Source organism: Esox lucius, chromosome 7 (genome assembly GCF_011004845.1).
Source record: "Esox lucius isolate fEsoLuc1 chromosome 7, fEsoLuc1.pri, whole genome shotgun sequence".
NCBI classification, from domain to species: domain Eukaryota; kingdom Metazoa; phylum Chordata; class Actinopteri; order Esociformes; family Esocidae; genus Esox; species Esox lucius.
Window position 1 is genome coordinate 47864897 of NC_047575.1, and position 13148 is coordinate 47878044.

The 13148-nt window shown below is 39.6% G+C and overlaps 1 protein-coding gene across 6 annotated transcripts in view; it reads left to right on the forward strand.

Moving 5' to 3' along the window:
• Nucleotides 1-4978: 4978 nt before the first annotated feature.
• Nucleotides 4979-13148, forward strand: part of mtmr4 (myotubularin related protein 4) — a 61938-nt gene continuing 53768 nt past the window's right edge. For 4 of the 6 annotated variants that reach the window (XM_029120807.2, XM_029120808.2, XM_029120809.2 and 1 more), the window contains exon 1: nucleotides 11407-11427. In XM_029120807.2, the coding sequence (XP_028976640.2) occupies nucleotides 11422-11427 (6 nt within the window). In that variant the 5' untranslated portion in view covers nucleotides 11407-11421. Of the gene's footprint in view, nucleotides 5085-11406; nucleotides 11428-11671; nucleotides 12088-13148 lie in introns of those variants that run through there. The other 2 variants (XM_029120811.2, XM_029120812.2) reach the window with 2 other exon arrangements.

Here is a 13148-nt window from a genome sequence, read left to right on the forward strand (position 1 = left end):
GCCAATGTGACTGGTCAAAAGACAAGGCAGCCCATGTCATTTTAATGGAATGACTTTAACTGACATGGGAATTGCCTATGAAGGAAATGTTTCAGATGGTATGTGGATGTATGCTATTTCTACGAACATTTGACAAAGGAACAAACATTAATGAACAAAGTGAAAACAAAAGAAGAAGGAACATGATTAAAAGTACCCCCGTTTCCACTCATGTTTCCATTACATCCCTCATGTTCAACAGGTAGCCAAATACTGATCTGAAAAACATCTAATTTGATAAGAGCTGATATGAGCGGTCAAAGACCAATTGGACTCTTAATATCTCACCCGTCACAGCCAGAAGAGGACTGGTCACCCCTCTGAGCCTGGGTCCTCTCTAGGTTTCTTCCTAAAATTCGACCTTCTTAGGGAGTTTTTCCTAGCCACTGAAATTCAACACTACTGTTGTTTGCTCCTTGGGGTTTAAGGCCGGGTGTCTCTGTAAAGCACTTTGTGACAACTGCTGTTGTAAAAAGGGCTTTATAAATAAATTTGATTGATTGATTGATAATGAAAATCATCCAATCAGAATAGGATTGCCTGTGTAAAAGTAATCTAAAGATCAACTCCATATGCATCTCTCTGGGATGCGTTCACAGAGAGAGCCTCAATAACCCTTAGACCTTTGGATGAATTTTCATTTACTACTAACCTTGATTCAATAGTTCTAGTATATTATTTTTATGTTTAGTTATATGTAATATTTCAGCACAAGGCTTATTCTGTGATTCAGTCAATGCCCTGTGGTAAAATACAGATTAAACAAGTAACTAAATAATGATTGGATCGTATTGCTCAGATCACAAAACTCCTCTGAGTGCAAGATTATAAATGAGGCTTGTTTCATCATCTGAACCCCGGCTGCGATAATGTAATTCAGCTTTTATATCTCTCACCATCAGGGGGCGCTGTGTTATCATCTGTACACCCCATACCTGAGTGAACACAGAGAACCTTCTAGTGTCCTAAGAAGAAATCTAAATGAATGCACATCTGATGTCCTATCCCACTTGAAAAGCAACTGTTCAACATATTTTCTACTGGAAATAAATATTTTTAAATACTATTCTACGTCCTTGGCTCAGTGGAATGTTACAAACTGGCTAAGAATGACACATTTGTGGCAGATTTTGTAAAGACCTTAATAAACAGTATTGTTTAGTATTTTATTAGGATCTGTTGCTAAAGGGCCAGCTACCCTTCCGGTGGTCCACGGTAAACATCAGAAGGTAATAACCTACACACAACAGATGAAAACCAAGAAACCTCCTCCGACACCAGAGTCATGAACATTCAAATTACCATTTTTATTTTGCTCAGTCATTGCTCACACACTCTCCAGCTTCTGTTAGTGACCTCCAGGACCAACAAGCCTGATGTGGAAAGCCTGAATTGGTGTTTGTCAAAATACTTCCTCTTAATCCATAAAATTTACCATTTTGCTTTTTTTTCCATCAGGTAACTTAGACAAATGTCCCTTTTCTTTCAGCACCCAATGACAATTAAAATCTCTCTCTTTTTCTCTTTCTATTTGAATGTTGTGTAGTCCTATTAGGCAATATTGAGACAACAGTTACAAAGAAAAGTAGGTCAAGGTGAGGAGAAGGGTTTGTATTGGCCAAGATTAAAAAATATAGTCATAGGTCATAGGTCCAGGGCTGGTGGCATACTTGGAAGAGATGTGAAGGCTTGTATGACTGTTTACTAGTATGCAGTAGCATTTGAGGTCAGAGCAGGAGATTAGAGACCAAGGCCACGCAAAAAAAATTGCTGTCATCCATAACTACTGTGTCCAGGGCTGTAAACATGGGGACTGACACTGTCTAGGTGTCTGAGCTTGGCAACACATCTATCACAACAACTAGCTGAGTAGGCTAAACCTTATCATAACAACTAGCTGAGTAGGCTAAACTTTATCATAACAACTAGTTAAGTATGCTAAACTTTATCATGACAACTAGTTAAGTATGCTAAACCTTAGCATAACAACTAGTTAAGTATGCTAAACTTTATCATAACAACTAGTTAAGTATGCTAAACTTTATCATAACAACTAGTTAAGTATGCTAAACTTTATCATAACAACTAGCTGAGTAGGCTAAACCTTATCATAACAACTAGTTTAGTATGTTAAACTTTATCATAACAACTAGTTAAGTATGCTAAACTTTATCATAACAACCAGTTAAGTATGTTAAACTGTATCATAACAACTAGCTGAGTAGGTTTTAACCTTATCATAACAACTAGTTAAGTATGTTAAACTTTATCATAACAACTAGCTGAGTAGGTTAATCCTTATCATAACAACTAGTTAAGTATGCTAAACTTTATCATGACAACTTTTTAAGTATGTTAAACGTTATCATAACAACTAGTTAAGTATGCTAAACTTTATCATAACAACTAGTTAAGTATGTTAAACTTTATCACAACAACTAGCTGAGTAGGCTAAACCTTATCATAACAACTAGTTAAGTATGTTAAACTTTATCATAACAACTCTTTAAGTATGTTAAACTTTATCATAACAACTAGCTGAGTAGGCTAAACCTTATCATAACAACTAGTTAAGTATGTTAAACTTTATCATAACAACTAGTTAAGTATGTTAAACTTTATCATAACAACTCTTTAAGTATGTTAAACTTTATCATAACAACTAGTTAAGTATGTTAAACTTTATCATAACAACTAGCTGAGTAGGCTAAACCTTATCATAACAACTAGTTAAGTATGTTAAACTTTATCATAACAACTCTTTAAGTATGTTAAACTTTATCATAACAACTAGTTAAGTATGTTAAACTTTATCATAACAACTAGCTGAGTAGGCTAAACTTTATCATAAGACCTAGTAGAGTACGCTAAACTGAATCTAAATATCTAGTAGAGTAGGCTAAACTGTATGATAACAACTAGTTGAGTAGGTTAAACTTTAGCATAACTACTAGTTGAGTAGGCTAAACTGTACCATAACAACTAGTAAAGTAGACTAAACTGTACCATAACAACTAGTTGAGTAGGCTAAACTGTATCATAAGAACTAGTTGAGTAGGCTAAACTGTATCATAACAGCTAGTTGAGTACGCTAAACTTTAGCATAACTACTTGTTGAGCAGGCTAAAATGTATCATAACAACTAGTTGAGTATGCTAAAATATATCATAACAACTAGTTGAGCAGGCTAAACTTTGTTTTACAAAGCAAAATTGGGGAGGGATAAGTGTATGTGGAACGGCAGCTCCAAGATCACATACAACACAAGCTTTCTCAGAAACGACAGACTTCTGCACTCAAATAATACTGTAGCTATAGTAACAGTAGTGGCTTCCACTTTAACTGGGTCATTGCAACCAGGAGTTTAAATCCTGGTTGGGGCATTCAGACTGTGCCTGTGGATCATGCTTTGACAGCTGCAAACACGAAATGACTCACTTTCTTAGTTGTGATACATGAGATGAAACAAGATAAAAGTTGTTAATAACGAGGAACACATTCACACTGTCGGATGGTCAGTAGAGTCTGTAGAGATTATACACATATTTAGTTGATGAGAAGATTTGTTGTTGCCTAAGCCCTAACGAGTTTAGTTGCAATGAATGTGTCTGTAAGGCAAAGGAACCTTTCGCAGCTAAAGACTAGATAGCATAGCTACCGTAGTTGTGGTCGGCAGTCGAAGAGATTAACACCCATGACTGAAAGCAAATCAGAACAGATACGTTTTTGCAAAAGAAGTTGATGAAAACGTATCGGTATTGCTCAGTGCCATTCAAAGTTCATTAAGTTATATGGACAGACAGTGCCCTCTTCTCGTCTGGATAACTGTGTTCCACATGAATCAACTGGGAACTAATGATTGGTTGAAACACTGACACATGCCACACACCAAACAGGCAAACACTGCATGATGGAGCAGTTGGTGAAAAGCAATTGCAGCTCCTTTGAGGCCACTTTAAAGGATTTTGATAACCTGTTATCTGTGAACTTCACTCAGCCGACCCTATCCAGACACGTGACTGAAACAGCAACCAACTTTGCCTTCATTCAGGTAGGACTGTACAGTGCAAAAATGTATGTAATCAAGGGCGTAGGAGTGTGTTTGATATGGGGGGGGGGGGGGGGGGCATATTTAACTTTTAAAATGTGTCACTATGTTATTATTGGGGGGACCAACATTCCTGATTCTAATATTAGAGGCTGCTCCTATGCCCTTTAATGTAAGATTGGAGCTCTACTGTCACCAACGGGTCATGTTTACATGTACGACCACAGTTTCATGTGTGATGTAGGGAATATAAACTTTTATGAACCATGTTAAACACTGCCATGTAAAACTAAGCCTTGGTGCAGAATCATTATCTGTTGCTAGTTGGCTATTTTATTGAAATTATACTTAGAGATGAAAGTCCCCAGAATACAGGTGCCAGGTCACGTTAACATATGACTGCCTACGTGTTTGCGTATACAAGTGTGTGTGTGTGTGTGTGATCACGTACCTAATTAATGATTTGGTGAACACTCTCTAATTTTTCGTTTTGGTTTGATAAACGTCTCATCTAAGTGAAAAAACAAATATCAATGAATAGTAGTCTACGTTCAGCAAAGTTGAGATAAATTCTGGATACAATAGACTCGAATGAAGTCAGGACCGCTTTAACAGTCGGGGTGATGCAGCATAGCATGTGATCAGTTTGTGCCGCGCTGTGATTTTCTATTGGCCGACCAGCTCACTAGAACGCCGCCCACAGCCCTTGCCGCCTCTGAATCCGCGCGGTGACCAGCAACATTCTAGATGCAACGATCTGGATTGATTGGCTTTGATGTGGGTGTGTGCGCGCCATTCACAGCCGCTCTTTTACCTGTCTTAAACTCTCATTGGCTGCGCTGTTAATCCTCGCACGTTATTGGTATAGGTCTTATTTGACAATTGGACCAAATTTAGGCTTTACATTTGCAGATTGGTCGAAGCCTAGGTCATCGCTCATGAATGCGGAAGTCGTGTAGTCTACTGAGTCACGGTTGTATCAGCTGATTCTTTCTGAGTGAGTAGCTAACCCGTTTGCATTTTTTGTTTTTAAATTAACCTACTTGTAAATGTTTACAAAACTTGTGTTACACTGCTTCTGACAGGGCTATCGCAAATTACCAATACTGACATGGTTCTGCATGTATGCCTTTAGACCAGTCCACTTGGTAACGTAAGACGTCGAGCTAGCAGCAGCAGCAGCAGCAGCAGCAGCAGTAGTACTGTAGTAGCCGCCTCCCCCTCATAGCAGCCGGTGTGTTTGATGGTTTACCAACACTTTCACTAGCTAGGTAACTAGCCTACCTCGGTTAACAGAAGCCTGCTGGTAGTTTGAAGAGCACCTCACTTGTACTGGTTCGGTTTATATATTCACACGCTGTTTATTGTAATCCACAGTCCACTTTACAGTTCCATGCAAAACCATGTGGCCACACTGGTCTAGGGATCATACTTAACTGTCAAACGTTGTTTAGTGTAAGTGTGTGTTTACATGGGTTTTTAAGAGCCTGACTAACAAGTTAGCTTGCATGGAAATTTAGTTGTAAAAACCACGAAACACAACTAGCGGAAAAACGCGGCTATAGTTCACTGATCAGCTGTGACTGTGACGCAACGGTAGCTAGCCGCCCAAGAGGGATCGCAAAGCCTACCCAACGTGTGTGTCATTATGTAAAATATATTTTTTAGTACATGTTGCGATATTACATTCTGTAATAGTTTTTTTGCACTGTACCAAGCTTCTCTGCTCTTCTCGTAACATGGAATCCCAACAACTGGACGCTCGTCACATTATACGTGCAACTCATGCCAACTTCATCCCGATGTGTAGCCCAGAGCAGATTCCCACTGAAGTTATATACTACATACCATAGATTGTCAGATGACGCTTTATGTCACAGCATCTGATCATGTTACTTGTTAGAATAGCCCACTGAATCTATTTACAAATCACCTGGCTGAGATGTTTCGTGACTGAAGAAGAACATTACATTTGTATAAATACCTACCCACCCACTTCATCGTGGCAACAATAAACAGAGCTGTAAACAGTGTTACACGGGTCATGTAACAGCCAGATTGTGGAAATGTATGAAGCTAAAGTGCAGCGATAAAAACGCTAATGTTGGCGTGGGCGTAGATAACTGTGGTTTTAAGCTAATTGTTTTACTACTCGTGTGTCACTTTGTTTTGAATATTTGCGCCTCCGGTCTGGCCTTTAGCACACTTGTTTTGACTAAGAATATATATATATATTTTTTTACTCTGGTCCGACTAGCAATATTTATTGCTTGACAATAATGGCATTTCTCAATTTTATCAAGTGCCTAGTGAACTTTGACCTAGCTGTGTTGTGACGGCATGCTTTTGTGAAACAGTTGTCTCTGCTCTTCTAAGGGAGGTTCTACATAAGTGTATAATATGGAAGTGAGTCACCAGGCCTATTTACAGATGCAATGAAAGGTGAAACATTTGCTTAAAGATACATCTGAAAGATGAAACTAACTTGTGTTTTCCTGTGAATGGTGAAGTGAAAGTGTTGGGCTGACCCTTGATAGTGTACAACAGGATATGTTACTCCTGTGTGTGGTCACACACACACACACACACACTGTCAAACACCATTAGTTTTTTTCTTTTTTTTTCTTCGTTTCGTCAAATGGGTTATAGTGGTCCCAGTCTGTGTACCAAAGCTGTCGCCACGGTCAGTTCAGACATATTATGTGACGAATTTTTATCAATGGAGCCTTTGTAAGCCCCCAATCCTCACTCAGACTATTTCAGTGACCCACTGGCCACTGCATTTATGCTTTCGGAAATTCTGTCAGAAAATGTTCACCAAACACCCTGCGAAAAAGAAAACACGTTTTGTGTAGAATCTTTTGGGACCAGGTTGCTTGTTTGCATGAAGTATGAAGTACAGTAACCCAAAGTTAAAACATAAGAACCACATAGGTGCTTTTTGTTCATAGTAGGTAAAAAAAAAAAAATAGGGTAACATTGGGCAAGATGCCCCCTCTATGATCAATGTCTATTTACTGAAACAAAAGTTTTTCGTGAATATTTTTATTGTATGTTGAAAGTGGCTATGCTTAGGGTAATGACTTATAAAGTAAAATAAATGGCTACAGTTGTTAGATTAATTTCTTTAATCAAATAATTTTTTTATGAAAGGGGCATTTTTTCCAGCTACTGTGGTAAGATGCCCCCCATGAGGTTAGTTGCCCCTTAAAGACTTTTATCCCAATAGAAGATAATGCCTAAGGGTTTTTAAGAATTAGCCCTGTTTCTTTTACACCACTTACATTAACCTTACTCACCATTTCATACAGTTAAACTAAACATATTAGTGTTTAAATAAGGTAATGTTTTAAATGCCAGCAGTCCTTAAAATGAGATACGGAAGATATTTATTTTAAATATTTGACTGAGATGGTGTGATGATACAGAGGAAATGTGTAGTTGATTAAGACTAGTGACAGCCAGAGGAGGTGTTGAAAGAAAGAATGGTGACATTTTGTGTTTTTTGTGAGTTACATGTGCCAGGGGGTGCTTTTAATTTTTTAAATTACAGATACATCTGAAAGATGAAACTAACTATTGTTTTCCTGTAAATGGTGAAGTGAGAGTGTTGGGCCGACCCTCGATAGTCTATAAGAGGACACAAAGGGGGTGTAGTTAGTGTATCTCTCGGAGCCACCACCTGTAGATTGATAATTCACTGTCTCCATAAGGAGTTTGCTCTTGGACTAGCCTTGCATCTGTAGTTAGCGACCCCTTATGACAGTCTTCATAGTGGTGTGTCTGTCCTGCATCTGCCAGCACCCCGTTTACGACTGAAACACTGACGTCCATATAAGGAACTAATCATCAGGTCTGTATAGCAGGAGCCTATAGTTTCCCTGCTGGTGGAGGGAGAGGTTTCATCAGGTCGACTCGGCTTCTGTGTAATATGACACGACTAAATCTGTTCATAGCAATTACAGCCCTGAAGTGATTGGTACGTTGAACTGGAAATATGTCAAGAAGCAGGATATATCCTTTTTGCTTTTATTCTGGCATTATTTGACATTGCCACTTAGTATTTCTTTGACTTTTTCTCCTAGTTTGTGTTGTTGATGGTAATTGCACGGGTTGTATTTACTATGACCGCTTGTTAAATAGGGAGTTCCCAGTCGGGTAGTTGCCATTTACGCATGGCCCACACTGTCAGTATAATTTGAAAAGGACTACCTTAGTCTTCCATAAAGTGCTCGTTATAATGGTTTTGTGTGTGTGATCCGTGTTTGTGTGTACATGTAGACGCCTGAAGATGGATATTTTTTATAATGATTGTGTGTGTGATCTGTGTTTTTGTGTACATGTAGGCGCCTGGAGGTGGATTCTTTTGGGGCAGGTGCATGCTGGGGAACTAGAGTTCCTAGGTTTAAGGTCTGGGGGGAAATGTACAGCTGGTTATGACTTGGTTTACTTTTAGGCATCACTGTGTGTCAGAGTTAGGTTGAGGGTCCCTACAATGATTGAAGTGTGTGTTTGTGTGCGTGCCTCTGTTACTACTGTATTACTCTGCACCCTAAGCAGGTCTGACATGCAGCAACCTGCTACCCAAGAGAAGGGAGTGGGTGTGGCTAGGGGAGAGATGCCACTGAAAAATAGTCAGCAGACACTGAAGTTTGTCTCATCTGTGTGATTAAGAAAACACTTCCTAAATCGTTCAAGAGGAGTCTTTCAAAAATTGTTGAGCCATAATCCCTTTTAGGAACTTAACTCCTCAATGTAATAAATGTGTTATAGAGTAGGGCTGCACATTCTAGACATTGTAATTTTATCTGTGATTTGATGAACAAAACTAACATGTTTGTTGGATGAGGTTTAGAGCATGTCTGGCTCAATGTGATGTGCTTTGTTACTTCCTTGTCTCTGAGTTTTAATATCCAGTTATGCCTGCAGAAGTTGGAGTGTGTGGTGCGCCAGTACCCTTGCCTCAGCTCCTCCAGAATAAATATATTGAGTAAAAGTAATGTATTGTCGGATGAATTTTGTGTGAACGTGGAAATACAGATGATACACTTTTGGTAATGTTTACATATTAAATTCATTGTAAAATGAGTAGGCTACAGCTTAAAATGCAAATTAGGATACTTTTGTTAGGACATTCTCTTTAGTGTTTTATGGGCTATTTTCCACACTGTATATGCCTTAGGCCTGTAGCTAGGCTATTCTAATGGTTTTTCAGCCTGTATTTTTTTACAATTAAATATGTTTGAGTTTTAATTACCTACACTTTGCATCATTTGCGAGTGTCCTACCTGCTTTTTCAAGAGGGATGATACGTTTTTGTGAATGTTTATAGCCTGTAGGCAACGTTTTTCTAAAGCATAAAAGATTATTTTGTTAGGCCGTTTTCTTGTTCAAGCTATTTTACCACTTTTGCTATAGACTAATCAATAATAAAAAAAGATATTGTTGATCAATTCATCATACTGGTATGACTGTGCGTTCACACCTACAGCGTTCATACCTACAGGGTCAATCCTCAAACCTTTATGCACGCATCGGGTATGTGCGTGACAGAAGTTCAAATGTTACCCTTTGGTACCACTTCTGCCAAGTGGATCCGTAAACAACTTGATGCGTATGTTCAAGAATATGTCCAACGCATGTAAAAAAAAAATAATGTAATAAAACAACGCTCTGCAATTGTATCTACAACGAAATGTTGCACAGCTAGCATAGCGGTCCATTGGAAATGAACTCCCGGTGTACCCAAGTGCATTGACTACTCAAGTCATTTACGAGCTGCTTGAATGAATGAAGTGCTAAAGAGCCTGCTTTCTAGGCAATCAGATAATATAATTGGAATAAAATAAATTCACAGAAACTAGCTACTGTACACATTTACTGAATAAGCCTCTGATGGTTTCGTTTCCTATAAAATCATTCCGCACCTCTGTTTCTACAGCAAGGTAGTGTCCCTCAGCTGACAGTTCCACACACACTTCTGTCTAGTGATGGCCAAACGAGACTTCATTAGCGTTCTTTAGCAGCAGAATATTATGCTGGCAGATTTTCTTTTACAAATGAAAGGCCATAATTTCAATTTGCAAGGCAATATAGTTAACAATCCAGTCTGTAAAAACAGACAACAAAATGGGAGTGGACATTAAACACAAAATGTACCGACTATATTGCCTTATATATTCAATGATGGCTTTTATTTTGAAAAAGAAAATGAGTTAGCGCTGTTAGCATAAAATCCTGCTGCTAGAAGAACTGTAATGAAGCCTCGAATGGCCATCACTACTTCTGAATGACGAATTACATTGATCACTAAAAGGTCAAATATGGAGAGTACCTCCCTTTTCTTTCAGTGAATTACGGAACAATTAGTATTTTACGGAACACATGGTTGAAACATTAACCAGAATATTTAATATTGAAGGCTGGGCAATTATAGAATATGTGAGGGCGAATTCGTTTTCACAGTTTGCAATGAGCCAGGTGGCCCAGTGATAGTGAAGACAGGGAATGCTTTAATTCCAATCCTGCGAAGTCCGCTGCATGTGACTGCGCTGCACTCAGGGGATGTGACGAATTGTTCCTAGTTAATATTGCATGCTAACATGAATGTCTGTTTAGCTAAATAGGCCAGTTTAAAAACATTTAGTTTCTGTGTGTGTTGGATTTCAAAAATGCATAGTTTACGGTTTGTGCTTAGATTGTGCTTAGTCAAACCAGCTACCCGTTTGGCAAAGTTGATGTAGGCTGTGATTTGACGAGAAATGATCGGTCATTGCATTGATTATATGCAGCCCAATATACGCTAATTAACTTTGTAACATTAACCATGTGTAGCTAAATATTTTTTTATTGTTTAAAAAAAAAAATTGTTTTCTGAAAAGGTATTTCATGTTAGCTAGCAACTTACCCTGGCTTCTTTGCAGCCCTGTTTAAATCTGCAACAAGTGACGTGTGGTAATCCAGCCAAGCAGTCTCCCAGTGGATTGCTTTGTCATTTTAGCATGCGCATGCCCCCCCACAAAGTATCAGCCATAATCAGGTAGAACAGCACCGATTGTTTTGAATATTTCACATCGGTCCTATTTAATCAGGCCTTTATTGTAGAGTGGATAAACTGAAGCCACTCCCTTTTACTTAAGAGTTTTAGGTTATCTGCTCTGATGACCATGAAATGAAAATATTAGCCCGATTGCCAAGAGTACCAGGACACCAGAATATTATGCCAGCATACCAACAGGTCCAATCAATTGAAATTGCCATGTCAGAACTGACCAAAAGACAGACAATGCGGCTGAGCTCATTTTTGGCTGTCGTAAAAAGGGGTCCGCGTACTTATGCATGTGAGATTTCCGCTTTTCATTTTCGATACATTGGCAGCGGTTGGGCATGCAGCAACCTGCAAGTCAGCAGAGACCGGAACACTACAGAGCTGAGGTTGTGTCCCTGTGATCTGCAGACACCTTGAGTCAAGGCTCCGCAGAGCAGAAAAGTGCCTTTCATATGGGCGGGGGGGTTATTCATTCCTTGTCCATTATTTGTAGAGGAAAGAGTCTTCCTGTGACCCACTTATTGACAAGTTTGCCTTTCAAGGTGCTTTCGTTAGGATACCTTCCCAAATTAGGCCTGGACTTGAATCGCAGGCTGACTCTATAGGTTTTACGAATAGGGGACTATGTGGAAAAACTGTCTTGCCGTAGCTTTATCTTGAGCATTTACCCTGGCATGCTGAGCTCAGGCGTGGGTGGGTGGGGGTGAGACGGGAAAAATGAAAGTGGAACTAGAGACACAGTGAGAGAGGGGACTGTAATGGTAACAGGAGAGGCTCGTAGAGAGGGAGTGAGGTCTGAAGGAGCATGTGAGGGGCGGGAGGGACGTCATGCCCTGGATTCCAACCCGGGTGTGTTGGGCAGGCTGAGCGCTGCATGGAGTTTCGCTTGTGGGAGGAAAGCCAACTAACTAAACTCTTCCTTTTTAGTTTCTAACCAAGCACCTCTAATAAGGTAAGACGTGCTGTATTTTAAATGATGTTAGAAGTCAAATGCCAGGATTCTCTGTCGGTTTGTTGACTTTGTGTGTACTGTGCAGAAGGTGTGCGTGTCGGTCCTGACAGCACGGCACAGGGAGAATGGAGCGGCAGGACGGAGGGACTGAGCCTGCCCACAACCCAGTGTAGACTGTTAGAGCGCCGCAGCAAATCCACTACTACAAAAGAAGGATGCCTAGTTAAAGAGTAGATCCACTACTACAAACGGAGAAGGGAGCCTAGTTAGCGAGTAGATTCACTACTACAAACGGAGAAGGGAGCCTAGTTAGCGAGTAGATTCACTACTACAAACGGAGAAGGGAGCCTAGTTAGCGAGTAGATCCACTACTACAAACAGAGAAGGAAATTGACCCTACTGGTATGTTAATATTATACTTTGGGTCTGTTCTGTTTTGTCTGTCTCACACATTGTTTATGTGTTAAACTTTAAGTTTGAGGACTCTGTGTGTTGAGCCTACGTGTGTGAGTAAATAAAGGTATTCAAATGTGGTCTTTGGCTTGCCATGGTCTATATTACTATGGTAGTCTTATTTTGGGCTCTGTAATGCATGGAACTTTTCCCCAATTATAAATGTTTTTTTTAGTATTGATAAAGGCACGTGGCTATTGGCTGTCTGGCCCAAGTCTATGAAGTGAGAAGGGTTTAATCAATGAGGCCCTGGTTCTGGGAGTTTATTAATTGGCCCCATAAAGAAGACACATTAATGAATGTGAAGGCCATGCTGTGGAATTGTGTGTTCTGATGAGTCAAAGTTGTACCCAAGGTCAAAGTTTGCATGTTCTTTGAACTGCCGTGGTGGTCCAGTCCTCTGTGTTCTGGGCCTCTATGATGGCTCTGCTATAACCCAAGCTTGGGAAGTCACTTTGTAGCGTTATTGCTATGAGCTTCAAAGCAGCTACAGAAAACATACCCATTTCAAAGTAGCCATAGAAAGGGAATGTTATGCGCAGGCAGGAATGTAACACTGTCATTCATCTTGTGGCAGGCTGTTGTATAGCGTGCTGTCAGCCTACAGT